This window comes from Equus caballus, chromosome 8 (genome assembly GCF_041296265.1).
Source record: "Equus caballus isolate H_3958 breed thoroughbred chromosome 8, TB-T2T, whole genome shotgun sequence".
Taxonomy (NCBI): domain Eukaryota; kingdom Metazoa; phylum Chordata; class Mammalia; order Perissodactyla; family Equidae; genus Equus; species Equus caballus.
Window position 1 is genome coordinate 102,059,050 of NC_091691.1, and position 21,962 is coordinate 102,081,011.

The 21,962-nt window shown below is 52.1% G+C and overlaps 1 protein-coding gene across 9 annotated transcripts in view; it reads left to right on the top strand.

The window, feature by feature from the left end:
* KCNG2 (potassium voltage-gated channel modifier subfamily G member 2) overlaps nucleotides 1-21,962 on the top strand; it is an 85,041-nt gene that overhangs the window by 32,627 nt on the left and 30,452 nt on the right. For 8 of the 9 annotated variants that reach the window (XM_070275882.1, XM_070275884.1, XM_070275885.1 and 5 more), the window contains 2 exons: nucleotides 13,765-14,036; nucleotides 15,817-16,519. In XM_070275882.1, coding sequence (XP_070131983.1) covers nucleotides 15,839-16,519 — 681 coding nt within the window. In that variant the 5' untranslated portion in view covers nucleotides 13,765-14,036; nucleotides 15,817-15,838. Of the gene's footprint in view, nucleotides 1-13,764; nucleotides 14,074-15,816; nucleotides 16,520-21,962 lie in introns of all 9 variants that reach the window. The other variant, XM_070275879.1, reaches the window with a different exon arrangement.

Here is a 21,962-nt window from a genome sequence, read left to right on the forward strand (position 1 = left end):
CCCTGGTTTTCTACCCCCACCTGCCAGTGTGAGACGACAGCCCTCCCCCACCTTCCAGATCAGTGTCAGAGGAGGTCAGCTACAACATAAGTTTTAAATAAGATCCAGAGTCCCATCACATAATACCCAATATGTCCAGGCTTCATTAGAAAATCAGTCATCATACCAAGAACCAGGAAGATTTCAAACCAAATGAAAAAGGACAATCAACAGATACCAATACCAAGATGACAGGGATACTAGAATTATTGGGCAAAGATTTTTAAAGCAGCCCTTGTAAAAAATACTTTAATAAGCAATTACAAACACACCTGAAACAGATGAAAAAATCAAGCCTTAGCAAAGACATAGAAAGTCTCAGTGAAGGAATAGAAGATACAAAGAAAACAAAATGAATAGCTTAGAATGGAAAAATATAATGAATGAAATGAAAAACTTGATGGATGGATTCAAAAGCAGATGGAGGGGACAGACGAAAGAATCAGTGAACTGGAAGACTGAATATAGAAATTTTCCAATTTGAGTAATAGAAAATAGACTGAAAAAAATGAACAGAGCTTCAGGGGCCTGTGAGACTATAAGATCTAACATTCATGTCATCAGAGTCTTGGAAGGAGAGGAGAAAGATGGCAGGACTGGAAAGTTCTTGAAGAAATAATGACTTAAAACTTCTCAAATTTGGCAAAAGACATAAGTTCACATATTCAAGAAGCTGAATGAATCCCTAATAGGATAACCCCCAAAATCCACAATAGACACATCAGAGTCAAACTTCTGAAAACTAAAGGGAAATTAAAACTCTTGAAAGCAATTAAGAGAGAAAAAACACCCTACCTATAGGGGAAGACAATTCAAATGGCAGTGGATTTCTCATCAGAAACCATGGAGGCCAGAAGGAAGTGAAACAACACTTTTCAAGTGCTAAAAAAAAAGATCAGCTCATAATCTTATACTCAGAAAAAATATCCTTGAGGAATGAAGGTGAAATCAAGACATTCGCAGATAGAGGAAAGCTGAGAAAATTTGTCACCAGCAGCTCTACCTTTAAATACTGACTCATTGGACGTTCTCCAAAGAGAAAGGAAACAATAAAAGAAGGAATCTTGGGACATCAGGAAGGAGAAAAATGGGAAGCAAGAATAGGAGTAAATCAATAGACTTACCTTCTCCTTTTGAGTTTTCTAAATTATGTTTGATGGTGGGAACAAACCTATAACACTTTCTGATGTGATTCTAAGGTATGTAGAAGGATTATTTAAGATAATTGTATTACAAAGGGGGTATGGTATACATACATAAAGAAAAGTTAGGTGTCTACACTGCACTCAGTAAAATAACACCACCAGTGGACTGTGATAAGTTATGTAAATATAATGCAATATCTGAAGCAACCACTAAAAACACTCAAAAACACTACAGATGATGGAAGGTAGAATTCTAAAATATGATCAAGACATCCACAGGGAGACAGGAAAAATAAAACAGAAATGAACAAAGAACAGAAAACATAAAATAAAATGGAAGATTTTATCAATGATTACATTATTACGTTATCACATTATCAATATTACACTACCCATCAATAATTACATTAGATATAAATGGTATAAACAAAACAAATACCAATTAAAAGGCAGGGAGTGACAGAATGGATGAAAAAACATGACCCAATAATATGTTGTCTATGAGAAAGTCACTTCAATTATAACCATATAAGCAGGTTGAAATTAAAAGGATAGAAAAAGATATATCATGCAAACATCAATCAAAAGAAAGTTGGAGAGGCTGCATTAGTATTTGATAATGTAGATAAGGGGCAAATAAAACCAGCAGAGACAGGGAGGGGCGTCACCTGTGATGAAGGGTCCCTGTGCTGAGTGGACGTAGCCATCCTAGAGTGTGTGCAGCAAAGAACAGAGCTGCCAAAGGAGGGAAGAAGGGTAGGGCTGAGAGCAGGCTGGAGGGTAGCACAATTCCTGTCAAGTCCCAGTGCAAATACAGACAGAATTGTTCCAAAATCTGTATGGAAAGGCAAAGGAACAAGAATAGGTTAAACTATTTTGAAAAGAAGAATAAAGTGGGAGGAGTCAGACGTCCACCCGATTTTGAGACTTGCCATATAGCTAGTTATCAAGCTGTGTGTATTGGTGGAGAGACACTTACTGGATCAACGGAACAGAAGAGAAAACCCAGAAATAGATCCACACAAACATGCCCAACTGATTTTTGGCAAAGTTTCAAAGGTGATTCAACGTAGGAAAGATAGTCTTCAAAACAGTGCTGGAGCAGTTGACATCCACAGGCCAAAACAGTGAACCTTGATCTAAGTCCCACACCTGGTACAAAAATTAACTCAAAATGGATCCCTGACTTAAAATGTAAAACTACAAACTCTAGAAAAAGAACGGTAGAAAGTCTTTGGGATGTTGGACTAGAAAAATTATTCTTGATACCAAAAACACAGTCAATAATACAAGAAATGATAAATTGGGCTTTATCAAAAGTAAAAACTTTTGCTTCACTGGGCATTTATCCCAGAGGAAAAAAAAATCTTCATGGAAATGTTTACAGCAGCTTTGTTCATGATAGTCAAATCCTGGAAATAACCCAGATGTCCTTCAACTTGTGATGGTTAAACAAACTGTGGCACATCCATAGGCAAGAGATCACTAGGCGTGAACTGTTGATACAGCAACAACCTGGCTGGGTCTCCAGAGAGTGATGCTGAGTGAAAAAAACCAATCCGAGAAGGTTACATAACTGTGTGAGTCCATTTATATACCACTTTTGGAATGACAGCAGTATAGAGATGGAGAACAGATTCGTGGTTTCAGTGGTTGCTGGGGTGGGTGTGGGGGGATGGGTGGGAGGGAGGGAAGTGGGTGTGACTATAAAAGGGTGTCAGGGGGTGATGGATGCCCTGCGTCTGGACTGTGTCAGTGTCAGCATACTGGTTGTGAGAGTGGGCTGCAGTTCTGCAAGATGCTACCAGTGGGCAAATTGGGTAAAAGGTACATGGGATCTCTACAATCTCAAAATTAAAAATTTGATTTAAAAAATTCTTGGGGGTGGTTATATACAGCTCTGCCGTATACACCTTGCTTTGTGGATAAGAGTTGTTAATTACCAAATTCCTATGTGTCTTATAGATTTGGAGACTATATGTGGTTCTCAGAAATCGTAACTGAAAAATAATTGTCAATGTTTCTGTCAATAACATGGCTAAAAATAGATGTAATTAGCAAGTTTTCAGTTCTGTTCATATATACACTTTAGAAGGCTTTTGTAATTTGTGTAACTTTGACGTATAGAATATAAAACCATTTAAAACAAAATAATTGAATACATATGAGTTTAACAACCAGAAAGAAATTGTGGAATGATTCTAATAGTACTTGTCTTTATTTTAAGACTGTGAAAATCTCCTTAGAGTCTTATTTTGTCTAAAATTAGTTATCTACTTTGGCTCTTTGTTTTTAACCCTTAGGTGATTTTTATCTTAATTCATATAGTGTTTGTCATGGTAGGACAGTAAGAATTCAAAGGCAAAACATTTAGTGGCTCACCAAATATTAGCCTGTGACCTCTTCACTGTCATGAGGCTCATGCATTTTTACTCTGAATTGTCTCAGCCACAGTTGTATTCTGGTCGGTGGAAGAAAAGCGTTTCTTATTTGCATCACTTCTTCCTTGTTGTCACATGGCCCGTCTCACGTGTCTGTTCTTGTGAAGCTGTGCCGTCTCAGAGGTTAAGTGTTTTGACTACAAAGCCAAGTGCCTATCTGGAAGAAGACAAGACCAGCAAGAAGGTTGGGACAGTCTTTGAGAAAGGTCCGAGTCATGGCTCCCCTTTCCCACAAACCAACCCCTTTGGCCCTGGGGTGGCTGATGTCGAGAAGAGATGAGGGAAAAGGTAAACAGGTGTGAACCCAATTTATGAAGACACCCAAACCAAGGTGGAGGCAGGGAACAACTTACAAAGCCTTTAATTGGCGAGTTAATTATCTTGCAACATCTCTAGTGTGAGACGTGTTTTAGATCCTCGAGCAGTTGGCTTTTAAGCTGAGATCAAACCACTCTTCAAGCTTCTTCCTCGCGTGATGCCCTGCTTTGGTGGCAGCCTGTTGGTCCTCTGTGTCCCCTCAACAGCCTGGTGATGTCTCCCAGCATCTAAACTGATGTCTAGCTTCTGTCGTCTCTTTCCTTGTACGGCTGCTTCAGTGAGTTCTTTACTCGGTAAGACTGATGAGTATGAGCATGGTCTCAGCCTCTGCACCCCTGACGTTGGCTGGGTGACTCTCTGTGGTGGCCGTCCTGGGCCCTGCAGGGAACTGAGCAGCACCCCTGACCTCCACCCTCTTGATGCCAGTGGTCCCCCAGTCGTGACAACCAGAGATGTCTGCAGACAGTGCCATATGTCCCCTGGGGGGCAGAGTGGACCCTGGTTGAGAGCCCTGGTCTGGGAACTCCCTGGCCCCCTGGGCTATCTTTCCTTAAAGATAATGACCTGGTCTCCAGAGCAGCTTGTGTGAATCCTGGCAGCGCTCATGTAAATTACAGACCCCTGGATGTACAGAGCGCCCACCTCGAGTGAGGCCTCGTTTGTGTAAGGGAGCGCCCCCAATGAACGCCCGTAGAAATTCTGAGCGATTTTGATTCAGAGCTGTCAGTGTCATCATATCTCAGCAACTTCTCTTTATTCATTATGTTTGCCAGAGAGTCTCTGTGGTGCTCGTGCTGTCATTGTCCTCCATCTCATGTTCACACGCTCCTGTGTAGGAAAACCCGCACTTGCTGCCACTTCCTGGGACGAGGTGTCTGGGTGCTGGACAGTCCCCTGCACCTCCGTTGTTCTGGGGCGGGGTGGCAAGGATGTGCATCTCTGCAGCGGCTCCAGGATAACGGTGCAGGCTGACCAGCACAAATGGAATTACACCTGTGACTTAGTTTAAGCCACAATTTATTTCAAACTGCTTGAGGGGTCCTAGAGCCACTTAACTTATTTACGAGTATTCAGCCAGACTCATACAGAACTTGATTATTTTCCTAGGAGGGGAGTGAGACTGGGTGGGAAGAATGCTGACTAACAGTTATAAATGGAATATTGAACATGAAAACTTGACCCGGGACCTTCGCCAAACCAAAGTTCAATTCTTTTGGTGAAAAACAATGGCTGAAACCCCAGCGTGGGGTGCAGCAACGGTGGGAGGCCTTGGTGGGTGCGGTAGACAATTTCTTCCGTTTCCTTTGGTGCAATGGTGTTGTGGATGCCTGTGTCTGTGCTTTGCCTTCTGCCTGGAAGAAAACATGGTCTTTTTTCACCCTTACCCCTTGTATTGGTTTCTCGGGGCTGCGGTAACAAAGCACCCAAAACAGGAGCTTCAAACAGTAGAAATGTATTCTCCCACAGTCTGGAGGCGGGAAGAGCAGAATCAGGGCGTCTGCGGGGCCGCGCTCCCTCTGAAACCTCTAGGGCAGATCCTTCCTGCCTCCTCACCTTCTGGGGGCTCTGGGCGCTCCTCAGCTTGCAGCCACATCCTCCTCCGCCCCCCCTCCAACGTCGTGTGGCCTCTGTCCTGTGTGTCTGTCTCCTCCCCCTGTGAGGACAGTCACGGGGTTAGGCCCACAGCAACCTCCTCTTAACTCGACAGCCTCTGCAAAGACCCTTTTTCCAAATAAGGTCACATTCACAGATGCTGGGGATTAGGTCTTTTCGGGGGACAGAGTTCAGCCTGCTGCACCCATGCTCCGCCTTCAGGGCGGCCGTGTGGTGAGAAGAAAGCAGGTGGGGACTGGCCTGGGAGCTGCACCTCCGACAGGCCACCACTGCTGGCTGTTCATGTTCTGTGCCCCTGGAAACCTCGGTACCACAGCCGCCCCCTCCAGGGTGAGAGCAGACAGAAGCCGGGCTATTCTGCCTCGTCTGCTGGGTGACCCTGGGCAGGTTACCTCACCTCCCTGTGTCTCAGTGACCTTCAGCATAGAAGGTGGACAATAATCCTGCCTGCCTGTAGGATGTCAGCTGATTTGTAAGGACTTAGAGCTTTGCTGGGATCTGCCACGTTCTCCATGAGTGTTTGTTGAATGCATACAGTGAACAGCCATGCGCAATGTGCATTTCACAACCAGGGGTCAGTGCAGGAAGGTCTGTGCTCTCCTTCGGCTCCCTGCCCTCCCTCGCCTGCCTCTGCACATCCAGCCACTCCCTCAAGCCCCTCCCCCCCCCCCCCATCCTGCCTTCCCCTGAGGCATTAAGTATGGGCGCAGCCTCAGTGAGAAGCCCGGACCAGCTCAACCACAATTCCCACAGTGCCTCCCTTCCTCTGCTCTGGTCCCATCTTAGCCCTCAAATCACTTATTCACAATTGGGGATCCAAGACGCAGGCAGGCCATGACTAGGGTGGCAGACTCCCTCTCCCACCATCCTCCCTCCCGCATCCCACGCCGGTCCCCTCTGCTCTTCCCGGGGCAGGTAACCTCCCTCTCATTTACTCTGGTCGGCCCATGTCATTGTTAACAGCACCCTGCCTTCCAGAGAGTGTCCCAGTTTGGATGGTAAATTATTTGCACCCTAAGTTGCTTAGAGAAGCAGGTGATCGGCAGGGCAAAGGTTGGGCACTGTCGGTTCACAGACATAGTATCATAAAGTAGACTAATTCCTATAAAAGACCCAGCGAAGTGGCCGAAGATAGTGTCATTGAATCCCTTTTCTTTCTACAATAAGAGACAGCAGGTTGCATCCTTGAATCGCGGCTCTTGGTGCATAGGACGTGCCGGACGATCGTTGGTTGAGCGAATGAAAGGATGAATGAGACTCTTGGTAACATGCTCTTTCAGACCTTTTTCCCTGCATGTTTCTCTTTCCATAAAGTTCCAGGAACCGTGGTCTCGAAATGCAGTGCTGGCCTCACCCTTCCCGACTCTGGGTTCAGATTACTCCAGAGCAGATCCTGATAAAGGGCTCAGGTGACTTCCTTGGCGAGTCATCCCAGGAAAGCCAGCCCAGCAGTCGGGAGCCACACAGGGACGGGAAGGCAGAGCCAGTCTACAGTGGGGCCCCTGGGGGCCATGCCGCCTAGCTCCTTCAGTCACCATGAGGCTGCTCCGGGGAGCGCTAAGGCTCAGGCATCCCTGGCCTGTGCTGGGTGGGCAGGATGGACCCTGGTGGCCAGAGGAAGCCCCGGGCACAGAGATGCAGGTGTACAGCCCAGGGGCACGTGAGGGCCCCAGAGACGTGGGGACCATGGCGGGGCTCCCATCAGCGGCGCTCCATCTGCCCGAGTATATCAAGAGTCTCATTTTAAAGGTCAGCTGCTCTAATGAGAAAGCTCTATCTCTTTTTGCACAAGGAAAGAAATTTCTCCTAGAAAAGAATACTTCCCTTCTTTGGGTGAAATCCAAACTTCGTGGTCAATAAAGAGGTTGTAGTCTGTTCCCATTAACATTTTTAAGTCTCAATACAAAATGGTAGATTCAGTTACAGAATAAATGTTTCCTCAGCTGTGGATTGGCCTTCTGATGCCTGGCATCCCATTCCAAACCAGGCCTGTTTTTTCTCTCCTTTCGCCTGGACGAGGAAGCCCTGCACACACGCTCACGCTCACATTCACACCTCTGCCAGCGTGGCCTCCTCGCCCCCCCAGGAGAGACCATCACTAATTGGCACCTCCACGCCCCCGCCTGTGTTCTCTGCTTCCTCTGCAAGCCGCCAGCACTGCCTGGCGCTGTTTCCCGCAGCAGCCTGTGTGAGCAGCGGGCTCGGCAGCTCTGAGGACGGGTGTGCGCCTGCCAGGAGCAGGGCTCGAGAGGAAACAGCCAGTGGGGGAGGCAGCCTCTCCTTGCCTCCAATGCATTTGCCGCAGAAAGAGCAGACCCTGGCCGCCCAGCCCTTTCTGTCCATGACCCTGGAGTGTGTCCCAGCCCCAGTTACCAAATGCTACAGGGATTCAGGCTGAAAATAGTGTGGCTAATGGAGAGCGGGGAGGCTGTGCGGGCCGCAGTGGGGTTCAGCCCTGAAGAGCATCTTCCCCAGAAGTAGAAAGACGAAAGCTTTCCTTACTTCCCAAGCTGAAAAACCATCCAGTTCCCCTGGATACATTTATTTGAGGATTAAGGCTCCCAGGTTTCCCTATACAGCACCAGGCGTGGGATTTTCCTTATCCTATTTGGCACTCTGGGAGTCTTCCATCTTGAGCACTGGTAAATTCCCAATCCTGATGCATCTTCTTCCCTTGGTTTATTTTTGCCTCTTCTTCTGGGATTCCTGGCGAACAGACCTTGGGAATTTTGCTTCCTCCTCTGCATGTGTGGCTTTTTCTGTAATGTTTGTCTCCTGTTGACTGTATGGGAGGCCTCCTGGGAGGGAGTGCCTCTACCTGATCCCAGTTTCTCTGCTTTCAACCTCGTCTACAGCTGCATTTGTTCATTTCCAGCAGCTTTGTTTCTTACTCACATCATCCTGGTCTTTTTTTTTTTTTTTTTTTAAAGATTTTATTTTTCTCCTTTTTCTCCCCAAAGCCCCCCGGTACATAGTTGTATATTTCGTTGTGGGTCCTTCTAGTTGTGGCATGTGGGACGCTGCCTCAGCGTGGTCTGATGAGCAGTGCCATGTCCGCGCCCAGGATTCGAACCAACGTAACACTGGGCCGCCTGCAGCGGAGCGCGCGAACTTAACCACTCGGCCACGGGGCCAGCCCCCATCCTGGTCTTTTTGATAATATCTTTTTTCTCTGGTGTTTTTAATTCCTTCTTTCATGTCTTTAATTATTTTTGATAATTCTATTATCTGAAGTTCCTAGGAGCCAAACCTATTACTCACGTCTCTGCTGCTGTTTGCTCATGTGGGTTGTTATCATGTGTATTTTATAACTTTGGTCTGTAAATCCATCCTCACTGGGGCTTCATCGTGGGAATCCACGGGCTTGAATTGAGAGTCTGTCCCTCCAGGCCAGTGGCGCTACTGACATTCTGGGCTGGGGCCCAGCCTTTAGTTCTGGGGCTGTGTCCTGTGCTCTGTATGGCTTGGGACCACCCCTGGTTTCTACCCGCTACCTGCAGTCACACCCAGTCCTGACAACCAAAAGTGTCCTCAGTTCTGGCCAAATGCCCAGTAGGGGCAGAGTCACCCCCAGCTGAGAACCGCGGCTCTGGGCTGCTTATGTGTGTGGTTCTAACACCACCCTGAGACTACTTCTATCGGCGTAAGTTCTTACCTGTGGGTTTCACAGACCAAAATTCCAACCTCAAACCCATTGTGGCTTCAGACACATGGTCTCATTTTTTACCTAGATCCAGGCAGAGAAGTCTTACAACCTTCCTGTCCCCATAGGTAGATTTTTCCTAGTTGTCCCTTTCGCTGAGGATGTAGTCCTACAAAGGTCCCTGCTTCCTGTGGGGTTAGTTCAGACCCTTACCTCTTCTCACGATGGTGGTACCAATCTACTATCCAGCAAAACTGAATGCGTCTGGTAGACCCCACATCCTTGACAACAGAGTGTATCATCACACTTTGTCATCTATTCCAATATAATACCTTGTGGTAATTTGAAATGCTTATTTTGCTATTACGAATGAAGTTGAGCATGTTTTCATATGTTTAAAGGCTATTTTTCTGCTTTACTGTCAACTTTATGACAATTTGCCCATCTTTTCTATCGAGCTGTCGGTCTTTTTCTTAAAACGAACAGCACTTCAGAGTCTGTTATGTTCTAGGCTGGGGATGGGGAATGTGCTTCAGGGTTCCAGAAGTACCTTAGAAGTCTCTTAAGTCAACAAGAAGTTGACTTAAAAACACAAAGTAACTGGGGCTGGCCCTGTGGCCGAGTGGTTAAGTTCGCGCGCTCCGCTGCAGGCGGCCCAGTGTTTCGTTAGTTCGAATCCTGGGCGCGGACATGGCACTGCTCATCAGACCACGCTGAGGCAGCGTCCCACATGCCACAACTAGAAGAACCCACAACGAAGAATACACAACTATGTACCGGGGGGCTTTGGGGAGAAAAAAAGGAAAAAATAAAAAAAAAAAAAAAATCTTTAAAAAAAAAAAAAAAAAAAAAAAAAAAAAAAAACACAAAGTAACATATAATTTATGTTTATATTTGTAAATGTATATTTTGGGGGAAGAAAACCCTTTCCAGCAAGAGTTCCAGGTTCTAGCGCAGTGTATCCTATTGTTTAACGATTATTCATCCCTACCTACCAAGAATTTGGAATTCATGTTTGATTTGGCTTCAGAGAGTCAGTCAACCTGTTCTGCATGTTTAGATCATGACCCCAGGGGGACATGAGAAAGCAGAGGCATCAGCGCTGTGTACAGCCATGCGGCTTTCCAGCATGGTGCTTGTCGTGTAAGGCGGGTGATTGCTCTGTTCCTTAGGGTGAAGCTTGATGTTTGTGTTCCGGGTGGAAGCTGCTGGTCTCAGCGCAGATTTCAGCAGTTTTGTGAAGGCAGACGAGCAGCCTCTCCCTCTGGCAGGCTGCTGATCTGCACTGTTGAAGGCAAGCCTCGGCTCAGCCTGGGCGCCAGGCTGGCACCTTCTCTCTGCCAGCCGCTCCTGGAACCACAGACCACTCTGTCCTTCCCAGTTGGCCTCATGTCCCTGGAGAGACAGCAGGGCATGTGAGCACCACGCGCAGGCCCCAGTGAGATGTCCTCAACAGCACTGCTGCCGTTGCCTGCTGTTGCAGGCGCAGTGTGCTCTGAGGCCTTGCTCCTCGTTGGAGTTCAGTCTGTGAGCCCACTCAGAGCCTTGAATCCCCGGGAGTCCTCGATTTGAGGAAACAGCGCAGGAAACCTCTGCAACAAGTTCCCATGACCTAAGCAACTGGTCCCTTTTAAGTAAAATAAGATCTCCCTCCTTCAGCACAACTTCTTCCAAATTTCCCCAACTCTTTGCCCAGCCAGCAGTCTCTGAGAAGCCCTCCTGGCTGTCCTGGGCTCCCTGGGTGCCCTCCCGAGCACCCTCTGCTTTCCCTGCACAGACCTGACTGTGGTGTTGGAGGCGCTGGGTGCGTGGGCCCCCAGACTGTAAGCCCCACAAAGCATCGCCAGGTGATCAGGTGACACAGCAGATACGGGTGAGACATTCACTGGACAATGCACTGATTGTGGTCACTTTCTCCTCATTTCTGCAATGAGCTGGCTTTTGAAGGTCAGGGCACACACGGTCCCAGTGATTGTGAAAACTTCTTCCTCACTCCCTTCATGCAGTTATACCCCTAAGGCAACTTTTCTCACATCCACAAGAAACTCTCAAATTCTTTACTGGCAGGTGAGACCTAGCTGCCAAGTCGAGCTAGCTGATTGCATCTTGTTTAGGCTCTACCCCCGCCCCAACCCCTTTGCTCAAGTCTCAGGTGAGTCCCACTCTTGGGTCAGGTGGGCATTGGTGGGCTGCATGCTGAGCACATCCACGTGGATGCCTCTTGGCTTGACAACTCCTGAGCCGCCGGGCGGTGGGTTTCAGCTTCACCTGGCAGTGGTTGGAGTATAAAATCATTAACATGACGACAGAAAGTCTTGATGTTGACAGTTGAAGCTTTGGGGCTCAGACTTTAGTCACTAGACATGCTCTGTGACATGCATAGTTCTGGACTTCACCCCAGGCCAACTCACTCAGAATTTTTTTTATTTTTAAAAAATTGAGATAAAATTCAGATAACATAAAGTCTACCATTCAACCATTTTAATGTGTACAATTAAGTGTTTTTAGTATATTAACAATGTTATGCAATCATCACCACTATCTAATGCCAGAGCATTTTCTTTACCCTAAAATAAACCCCATACCCATTCATCAGTCACTCCCATCACACCCTCCCCCACCCCCTGGCAACTGCTAACCTGCTTTCTGTCTACAAATTTGCCTGTTCTGGACATTTCCTATAAATGGATTCACACGAGACCTTTTCTGCCTGGCTTCTTTCACTTACACGATGTTTTCAAGTTTCATCCATGTTGTAGCGTGGATCAGTACTTCTTTTTTTATGACTGAATTATGTCCCAATGTATAGATAGATCAAATTTGTCTGTCCATCATCAGTCAATGGACAGTCCGGTGTTCCCACCTTTGGCGATTGTGAATAATCCTGCTGTGAACATTCATGTATGAGTTTTTCTGTGGATGGCGTTTTCATTTCCCTTGGGCGTATACCTAGGAGTGGAATTGTTGACCTTTCTGAAGAACTACTTGACTGTTTCCACAGCAGCTGCACTGTCTCGCGTCCCCACAGCGGCGTGGGGGTTCGAGCTTCTCCACATCGTCTCCAACGCTGCTTTTCCATTTGTCTGATTATAGCCATGCTAATGGATGTGAAGTGGTATCTGGTAGTTTTGATTTGCATTTCCCTGATGACTAATGATGTGGAGCATCTTTTCATGTATTTTTCAGCCATTTTTGTGTCTTCCTTGGAGAAATGTCTGTTCTCGTCCTTTGCCCATGTTTTAATTGGGTTGTTTGTCTTTTTGTTGTTAAGGTGTCGAGTTCTCTGTATATTCTGGACACTAGACCCTTATCAGATATATGATTTGCAATTTTTTCCCTATTCTGTGAATTGTCATTTCATTTCCTTGAAAGTCCTTTAATGTACAAAGGAGTTTAATTTTGACGAAGTCTGGCATATCTCTTTTCCTTTCGCCACTTGTGCAATATCGTATTTCAGGAAGCACCACCTGATCAAGGTCATGAAGATCCACCCCTGCGTTTCTTCTGTCAGACTCTCCCCTCCCCAGGGTCTGTGTAGGTGTTTTTGTTTGTTTTCGTGACTTTTCTGAACTAATTATGCAAAGTCTGCAATTTCTGTCTTGTGTGGCCACTGATATCTCTGTTCCATTAACATAATGGTCAGCAAATGATTAGACAGAGACTCTTAAATGCCTGGAACCAAAGCAACAGCAAACCAGCCTTGCAGATGGGCTGTGTGTCTGTGGTGGGCGGCTCATGTTCAACACTCAGCACGCAGTTCACACTCTTTCTTCCCCTTCCCCTCCTGCTGTGCAGTCTGAAGGTGCGGGGTGGGGGAGAGAGGGAGGGCCTTCCTTCTCAGGGCCTTCCTGAGCACCTGCATGGCCCCAGGCACCTGCATGTCCTAGATTTCCAGCAATCGGGAGAAGCTTCTCCAAGCCCTTATTCCCCAAACACCTCACTCCCCAGCCTCTCCTCCCGAGCTTCCTGGTTAATCTGTCATTTGCTCAACTGTTATCAGTTGCCTCAGGTAGAAATAGGTAAAACATTTTCCTGGAAATGATTTTGACAAACTGCCCAGGTGGCATGTTAGCGCTGAAGAGTCCCAAGTTAGGGGAGAGAGGCAAGCCTTCTGAGCCGGTCCTTCAGGTCAGAATAAATGATCACATTTCCTTGTGAAATAGGTCCGTCTCCTCCTTCTGGTGCATTCCTGGTACCGGGATGCCAGGCTGTCGTCCTCAGGGTGACGACGCTGAGCTGGGAGCCGGGTGTTCAAATGCTGCCGAGCTCGCTGCTGTTGCCGAGTCAGCCGTGTTTTTTCAGTGTTCCCCTGGCTGCTGCAAGCCTTTGGTTAATTTCCAGAGTTACAAAAGACTCAGTTCTGATGGTTTTTACCAGCTTTTTGTTGCTTTGGTAGAGGGATGGGTTTTTGGAGCTCCTTACTATACAATTTTCCAGTCACTCAGAATTTTAAGTGTTGGGCAGGAATGTGCAGTTTTTGCAGGTTCCTTGATGACTCTGATGCTGTTGGCCCACAGCGCATGCTTTGAGAACACTGAGCTGGTACTGTGTCTCTCCTCTCCAGGTTACCGCCTCGTCTGACGTCCGAGATTTCCTCTCTGGGAGATGGGCCTGTCATAAGCACTGTCCGATGTCTTTAGAGTTCGTGGCCCTGGCTTGGGATCTGCCTGCTTTCTTTGCTGTTGTCACCGTTGCCCGAGTACACAGAGGTGCCTAGAGCTAGAGCACCTGGCCTCGCCGTGTCAGCCAGCAGAGAGACATCTTAGGCAGCCGCTCTGGGGGAGGAGGACTGCCCTTCAGCAGCATGGAGGAGAAGCCGCAGCTGTCTCCGTGAAGGTCAAAAGCCTTGGCTGACTTATGGACCCTCTTTGAGGTGGTTCCTGAGTCAGTGACCCTATTTCCAGACAGATACACAGACTTAAAGGGGGTGACCTGGCACTGGGCAGAGGAATGAACGTAAAGTGCAAATGTGGCAAAATTCACCATGAAAGTTAAAATGTTCATATTCAGGCCAAAAAATGATTTGGCCTAATTTATGTGTTCGTGAAGTGTCCCTTTAATGAGTGCTGCGTAAGCTATGCTTTTAGGAATTGTGGTTGCCAGTCTCTGCTCATGCCAGGACAGATGCTCATTAGGAAGAGAAATAGTATTTAGTATTTCTTCTGTGAGATCCTTGAACCTGGTCATGGAGTCAAATGAGTCATCACTCGTGTAAGAGACCTGGCTGGACTCTCGCCCTGGCCCACGTCTTCCAGAGCAGGCGTCCAATGGAGAATGCCCTAAGTATCTGCCAGTTAGTGCAGCGGACACAGATTCAGCATCTCTGAAAGGCTACCTGGGTTGGCAATTCCTATGCTCCCAAGATCTTTTCCTTTCTTTGAATGTCTAGAGCAATGGATTTAAGCTTTGCGGGCCATAGATCCCTTAGAGAGTCTGAGGACCCTCCATTAGAAAAATGTGAACATAGGGCGAACCTAGACGGCCTAGTGGTTAAGTTTGGCATACTCCGCTTCAGTGGCCCAGGGTTGGATTCCAGGTGTGGACCCACACCATTAGTCTGTCAGTGGCCATGCTGTAGCGGTGACCCACACAAAAAGAGGAAAGATTGGCAGTGGATGTTAGCTCAGAGTGAATCTTCCTCAGGAAAAAAAAGGAAAGAAATTGCACATACACAAGTGTTTGCATGTAGTTTTATTAGGCTTGTGGACACCCTGAAGAATCTCCATGGACAACAGATAAGAACCTCTGATTTAGAGAAATCAAGGCAGCAGGAGAAGCAGGCACTAAGTGTCTGTCTCCAGACAGTGTCTCTCAACACCAGCTGTGTGCAAAATTATCTGGAAGCTTTTTAAAAAGAAAAACAAAACCTTTTTTATTATGGAAATTTTTAAACATGCCTAAAAGTGGAGAGAAAGTCTAATGAGCCCCAGGGTCCCCATCACTCAACGCCCCGGCTGTGAAAAGCAGGAAGAAGGTCTGTCTGCACAGTCCAGGGAGACCCACTTAGGGAAGGCCCCAGACATCTTTCGCTGCGAATACCTCACTGTGGGCCCTAAGAGACAGAACTCCCGTTCTTAGCAATACCATTCTCATACCTTTAAAAAATTCCTTAAAGTCGTGTGTAGTGCAAGGGGTTCTCAATTACTCTTAAATGTCTTTTTTAGTGGGTTCCCTCTGATGCGAATCCCAACAACGTCCTTGCGGCACTTGGCTGTTGGCTGACGCTTCTTGAATCTCTCATACGTGGAGCCGCCTCCCTATTCGTGCCCGGCAGCTAAGAGGCTGATACCCACCCGTGGCCAGACCTCCCGAGGCCGCGTCCCCAAGGCCGGCTTCCTTGTACTTCCTGTTCTGCGGCCCAAAGTTGGCCGTTTCCCTTGTCTCCCCGAGACAGATTAAGACAGGGTGCCACTTAACCAGGGTCTGCTGGAAAGCATGAGGGGTCCCCCCTTTGGATCCTTGGTAGACGTCAGGTCTGCAGGAGAGAAGAACCAAGTGCGTGGGCCGAGAGAGCGCTCGGTTCGGTTCGGTTCGGTCCCCGGCCCGGGTCGTGTGTGGTCAGGGTGCTCCCCGGGCTCCACAGCGCGGCCTAACGCGCGCTCCGTTCCTTTTGCAGGCCCAGCCTCCTGACCCGGCCTATGCGCCCCGGCCCAGCGCATGGGGCCATGGCCCTGCTCCCGGGGCAGGCGGAGCCCCCCGCCCTGGAGCCTCCGGGCGGCGGCGGCGGCGGGGCCCGCGCCCGGCATGTCATCATCAACGTGGGCGGCTGCAGGGTGCGCCTGGCCTGGGCCGCGCTGGCCCGCTGTCCCCTCGCGCGCCTGGAGCGCCTACGGGCCTGTCGCGGCCACGACGAGCTGCTGCGCGTGTGCGACGACTACGACGTGAGCCGCGACGAGTTCTTCTTCGACCGCAGCCCATGCGCCTTCCGCGCCATCGTGGCGCTGCTGCGCGCCGGCAAGCTGCGCCTGCTGCGGGGCCCGTGCGCGCTGGCCTTCCGCGACGAGCTGGCCTACTGGGGCATCGACGAGGCCCGTCTGGAGCGCTGCTGCCTGCGCCGCCTGCGCCGCCGCGAGGAGGAGGCCGCCGAGGCCCAGGGCGCGGAGCCGGCGGGGCGCGGGGCGCCGGGCAGCCCGGAGCGCGCCCTGGGGCCCAGCGGGCGGCTGGCGCGCGGCCGGCGGCGCCTGCGCGACGTGGTGGACAACCCGCACTCGGGGCCGGCCGGCAAGCTCTTCGCCTGCGTGTCCGTCGCCTTCGTGGCCGTCACCGCCGTCGGCCTCTGCCTGAGCACCATGCCGGACATCCGCGCCGAGGAGGAGCGGGTGAGCGCGCCGGGGCTAGAGCGGGGACGGGGGCGGCTGGGGCCCGGACCGGGCGGGCGGCGTGGACAGGACAGGGGCTGAGGGGTTGGCCAGGCAGCGGGGACAAGAGGGGGTGGGGCTGGGGCCAGAGGCAGCTGGGCCGAGGGAGCGCACGCCGAGTAGTGGTCTTAGATGTCCAGGACCCAGCTCTCCCGCGCTGTTGACAGGCGCCTCGAGTGACCCCCCGAGTGAGGGCACACAGGCCGGCAGCTGTGCACTGACAGCGCAGGCTCCAAGTTACAGCCAGCCTCGAGAACGCAGCGAGGCCTGCTGAGCAGGCCTTCTCCGCTGACTCTCTCCAACGTCAGGCCCCGGACGCTCGGTCAACCTGAAGCTGAAACACTTGGTGTGGGAAGGGTCTAGAGAGCTGTGTGCTTTACCTCGAGTCCCGAGTCCTGGGCCACAGGGACGTGACCTGTGGCCTGGGCATTCTTCCAGGGCACAGAGCCAGGGCCGGGCTTCCAGCTCAGGTAAACCCAGGGCTGGCTTCATCCAGGTGTTGGGGCTCCTTCCTGCCCCCTTCTGTGTGTCGGGTGAGAATGCTGGCACAGAACGTGGGCAGAAGTGTAATTCTCCGCTAGAATGTTCTCCAAAGCCTGTCCTTGTTTGTGCACTGAGTGCGTAGTGGAAGGTTCAGGAAACATTCGGGGAAGGCTCTGTGCTGTTGGATTGGTGGGTTAGAAGAGAGGGTGTTACTGTATCTGAAGGACGAAGCTGAGTGTTGGCCTGCATTTCCTGATGGGGTGGTGGGGGGCGTCCTGCCTGCCCCTCTGCTTGATGGTGCCCTGCTTCTGCCTTCCAGCCTCTGGGCAGAGCAGCTCATCATCCCAGCCTCAGAGCCCTTCCGCGGTCCAGAGGTTATGCCCGGAGCACGTCCGGTGGGTCAGCTCATCATGGCAATGTCTTGCTTCCTCCCGGAACATTCGCTGATAGCTGGCTTTACCCGGAGTGTGGTGACCCTGACTGCAGATTAAATTTAAATGTAAATTTTAGGAAATTGGTTTGGCTTCCTTCGTTGTTTGGGTGCCTGATTCCTGAGCTATCATTTCCAGTTGTCTTCACCAGGCCACGTCTTGGATTCTGCTTCTGAAAAGACACTGGAGGTGTCTGGATTTTCTGAGTAGCAACAACCCCATACAGTATGCGGGAGGGAATCATTTACATGAGAATCAGGAAACAGGAGGCGTTAGGGCTGCCTCTCCTTGTGGCGTCATCCCTGGAGTCAGGCCGGGCCCTTGCAGAATCCTCCCAGGCGCCCACTGGTCTCCACATCACCACGGTTCATACCCCCACCCACCTCCTCCCCGTTCTCTGAAACATCACTTCACACCACTAGGTGTGTCTCACCAAACCAGTTACCGGTTTAGAAAGTAATGATCCCTGTGTCAGTGATGTGTGGTGAAACACGTTTGTGTGCTGGCCGCTCCCAAATGCGGGGTCCCCCGTGACACCCAGCCACACGGTGGGTGCTGAGTGCGCTGCACAGGAAGGAGGAAACTCCCAGTGTCATCACCTTTGTGTGTGTAGTAAAATGTATGTAAAATTTGCCATCCTGACCATTTTCAAGTGCACAGTTCAGTGTATTAAGTACGTTCACACTGTTGTGCAGCCGTGCCCACCATCCGTCTCCAGAGCTTTCTCAGCTTCCCAAACTGAAGGTCCGTCCCCATTAAACACCAGCTCCCCTCGCCCTCCTGCGCCGCTGGCACCCACCGTCTGCTCTGTGTCTCTGTGACTGGACGACTCTGAGCCCTCACGTGGGTGGAGTCATACAGGATCCGTCCTTCTGTGACTGGCTCATTCCACTCAGGCTGCGACCTCCAGGTTCGTCCATGTTGAGGCAGGTGTCAGGCTCTCCTTCCTTTTAAAGGCAGAACATACTCCCCTGTGTGTATGCCCCACGTTGTCTGCACAGGCGTCACCTCGGCGCGCAGTGAGTCCCCTGCCCAGGGCTGGGTGGGCCAAGATGGTAAATCCTGTGTCTTCCACGCTCAGTGGGCTGCTCAGGTGTCCGGATGGAAGAACGCAACAGAGACCCCAGGGGTGGCCGGGCAGCAAATCACCTCCGCCCCCCGGCTCTGTTCGCCGTCCTCGGTCGTGCGCTGATGCTCTGTCCACCCCCTGACCGCTGGGGCTGGTCCTCCGCGGTGAGGCCGAGGCGTGGAGCTCTGCCCGCGGCGCGGTGTGTCCTCGCGCCGCCCCGTTCGCCCCACACGGCAGGTGCAGGAGAGGAGCCCGCCGGCCGCTCCCCGAGCAGCCCAGCACCAGGCCCTCTGTCCCTTTGCTCGCCCAGGAGCAGCCCGGGGCGCGGCCTCCCGCTGGTTCCGCCTCCGGTGGTTCCGGGGCGCGGTCCCCCGCTGGTGCCGCCTCGGGCGGTTCCGGGCGCGGTCCTGGGACGGCGGCGTGTCCCCTCTTCTGCCGAGAGTGAGTACCGTCCCGAGTGTCCGGAGCCCCCGAGCCGAAGCGGGCGGCCCTGACGCTGCCACGTGCGCCGCTTCGTGCTTCACAGGAGCCGCGCACCCCGGGCACGCGGGGCTCCGGGAGGGCCCCTGCCCCGCTGAGCAGGCCCCGGCTGGGGCGGAGAGCGCCTGTCGGACGCCGGCCCCTGCGGGTGGTGTCGCCTGGACCGTCGGCCCACCGGGGCTGCGCCGGCTCCCGGCCCCACGCTGCACCCAGACGGGCCGGGGCGGGGCCCTCCTGCGCTCCGCCCCCCGCCCCCCACAGGGAGAGAGGGCGGCGAGGAGCCGGCGGGCCGCGGCACGGGGGCCGTGGGCAGAGACGGCTGCCATCGGCATCCGGGGGGCGGTGCAGAGACACCGGGGCCCGAGCTGGCAGGGGAGGACCCTGGCCAGCCTGACGGGCGGGCGAGGGTTGGGCTGGGCCATGGCAGGTGCCCAGGGACACTTGGTTACATGGGGAGCTGCTGGCCGTGGGCCCCTCGGGAATGCCACTGGAGCTCCCTCCTGGGTCACTGTGCTCCCTATGCCACCGAAACAGACCGCCACAAACCGCCTGGTCGAGGCAACAGGTTCTTCTCTCTCAGTCCTGGAGCCAGGAGTCCGACCCCGCCTCACTGGGATGCTGTCTGGGAGTCGGCAGGCTGGTTCCTGTGGGGGCTCGGGGGAGAATCCCTTCCTGGCCTTCCAGCTGGAAGGGCTGGAGTGTGCCTGGCTCGTGGCCTTTCCTCCGTTCTCACAGTGCCTTGCTCTGGTCTCTTCTGCCCTCATCTCCTTCTGCCTCCGACCCTGCAGCCTCCCTCTTAGGAGGACCCTGTGATTGCACCGAGCCCACCCGCAATCCAGGCCTCTGCCAGCTCAGGGCCCTCACCTTCGTCCCACCTGCACAGCCCTTTCTGCCATGGGAGGTGACACACGCGGAAGGTGCTGCAGGTCTGGGGACCAAGACTTGGGTGTCTTCCGGGCATTATCCAGCCAACCGCAGTCATGAAAATTCTCAGGGCCCAGGTTTCTGCTCCTTGTTCTCCAGGCCCCGTCGGGGTCAGCAGCCACACCTCCCCTGCCAGCACCATTGGTGCAAGGCCTGCGGGGCCTGCAGGGCCTGCGAGCACCTGCCACCTGCCTGCTCCCGGGGGACCCAGATGGTGAGAAGCAGCATCTGCATGGCCCGGAGGTGACCAGGAGGAGCAGGGTTGTCTGCAATAATCGGCATCCGAGGGGTGCTTCCCCCCTCGTCCAAGCCACAGTGTTCACCCCGCCAGCTTTCAGCCCTTGCAGCCGCTCAGACACCGCTGTCCTCATCCTGCCATGTGTCCATGGTCTCAGACTAAGCAGACATGAGGCGTTTCTCTTTTCAATGAAGAATCCCCTCCTGTCTGAGGGCATCGAGGGCATGGGACCCTAGAGGGATGACTCAGTGCTGCAGCCTCGGAGTTGGCCGTCACAGAGCCTCCAGGAAAGAACCGTGGTTCCATCTGGAGACGAGGATAAAACTCATGAGAAAGGAAGACCTCATTGTCGGGCACATGTGCCCAACTGTGGGCAGACGAGGAAACAGAGCTGCCCAGAAAACCAGTGGCACACGCTCCAGTCCTAAATTATCTTCCAGCCAAACGCTCGCCACGTGTCGCCAACAGCTCTTCAGAGCTTACGAATGAAGCATCTTTAACACAAGTCAACTGCTTCCTTGCTGTGGGCATCTTGGAGCACGCCCCGCCCGAGAGGGACTGCTTATTGGGTCGAGGGCACAGAGAGGGGAGCAAGGCTGCCCAGCCCCCACCCCACTGCACCCCGTGTCCCCCCAGTGGAATCACCCCCCAGGGGCCCTTGGGACTCAGCCTCTACCTACAGGACCTAGGGGCTCCCTGCCCTGTCCCAGAAGGTCTGCGCCTAACAGCACTGCCTCCCCCAGCACTCCTGCCAGGAGTGGGGCTCACTTCTCAGTGCCTGGTCTACGGCGGGACCATGCACATGGTGGCTGTGGCTTCCCAGACCCAGGCCTTAGGGTGATCTGTGCAATGGTTCCATCTTGCCTGCAGGGACAAAGGTTAGTAATACCAAAACCCTAAACATCCATGGCCACAGAAAGTTATCCTGAATTCTGTGACCCCCGAATAGTACATTGGAAACGAAAACACACTCAGTGTGCACTGTGGTTCCTAGGGAAACAGTCACGGTGATAATCATCCAGAGATATTTCCACCACTTAGTTACCCGGCTGAACGGAGCCCCCCAGCAGACAAGTCGGTGTTTTCGTGCAAGTGCTCGGGGGAGTGTGGAGGGCCATGGCCCCCACGGCTGCGGTAGGGTCAGAGTTGGACGTGGTGCTGCACCCTCTAGACATCAGAGAGCCCAGGCTCAGTGCTGACAGGACTTCTCCAGGCTCTCGGACGGCGAGGCGGCTCCAGAGCTGACCACACCTCCCACTCCAGGTCGCCGAGGAGGCCCAGGACGGAGCGGACGGTGAGAGCCTCTGTTTCCCGTGGCTTTTGTGGAGTCTCCGTGGGCCTCTGGCCTTCATTCTCTACCCCGCCACCACCGTGCTGTGGCCAGCACCCTGATGAGGCACCACGTGAGCACACAGTGTGACCAGAGCACCCTAGTTACCGCGAGTCGCCGGGAGGTGGGTGCTGATTCTCCCGAGAAACGTGCGTCTGGATTGTTAGGTGACGGGGCAGCAGAGTGGTGCCTTGTTGGGGTCGAGTGCTCTCCGTGGCCAGGGGAGGCCCGGGGCGCACCTAGGTGCTGGCTGTGAGGACCATTGCAGTGACATCTATTTTAGCGACCCGATAGCTGAGGAGAGGCCTTCAGAGCTGTCTGGAGGATGGGTGGACAGAAGTTATTCCAGCGAGTAGCTCCTAGATCCCTTTTGTGTGGTGGCGGCTGGAGTGTTGCCTGGAGACCGTGCTGGGCGCCTGCCTGGGCCCTGGCTGGCAGCGGGGACAGGC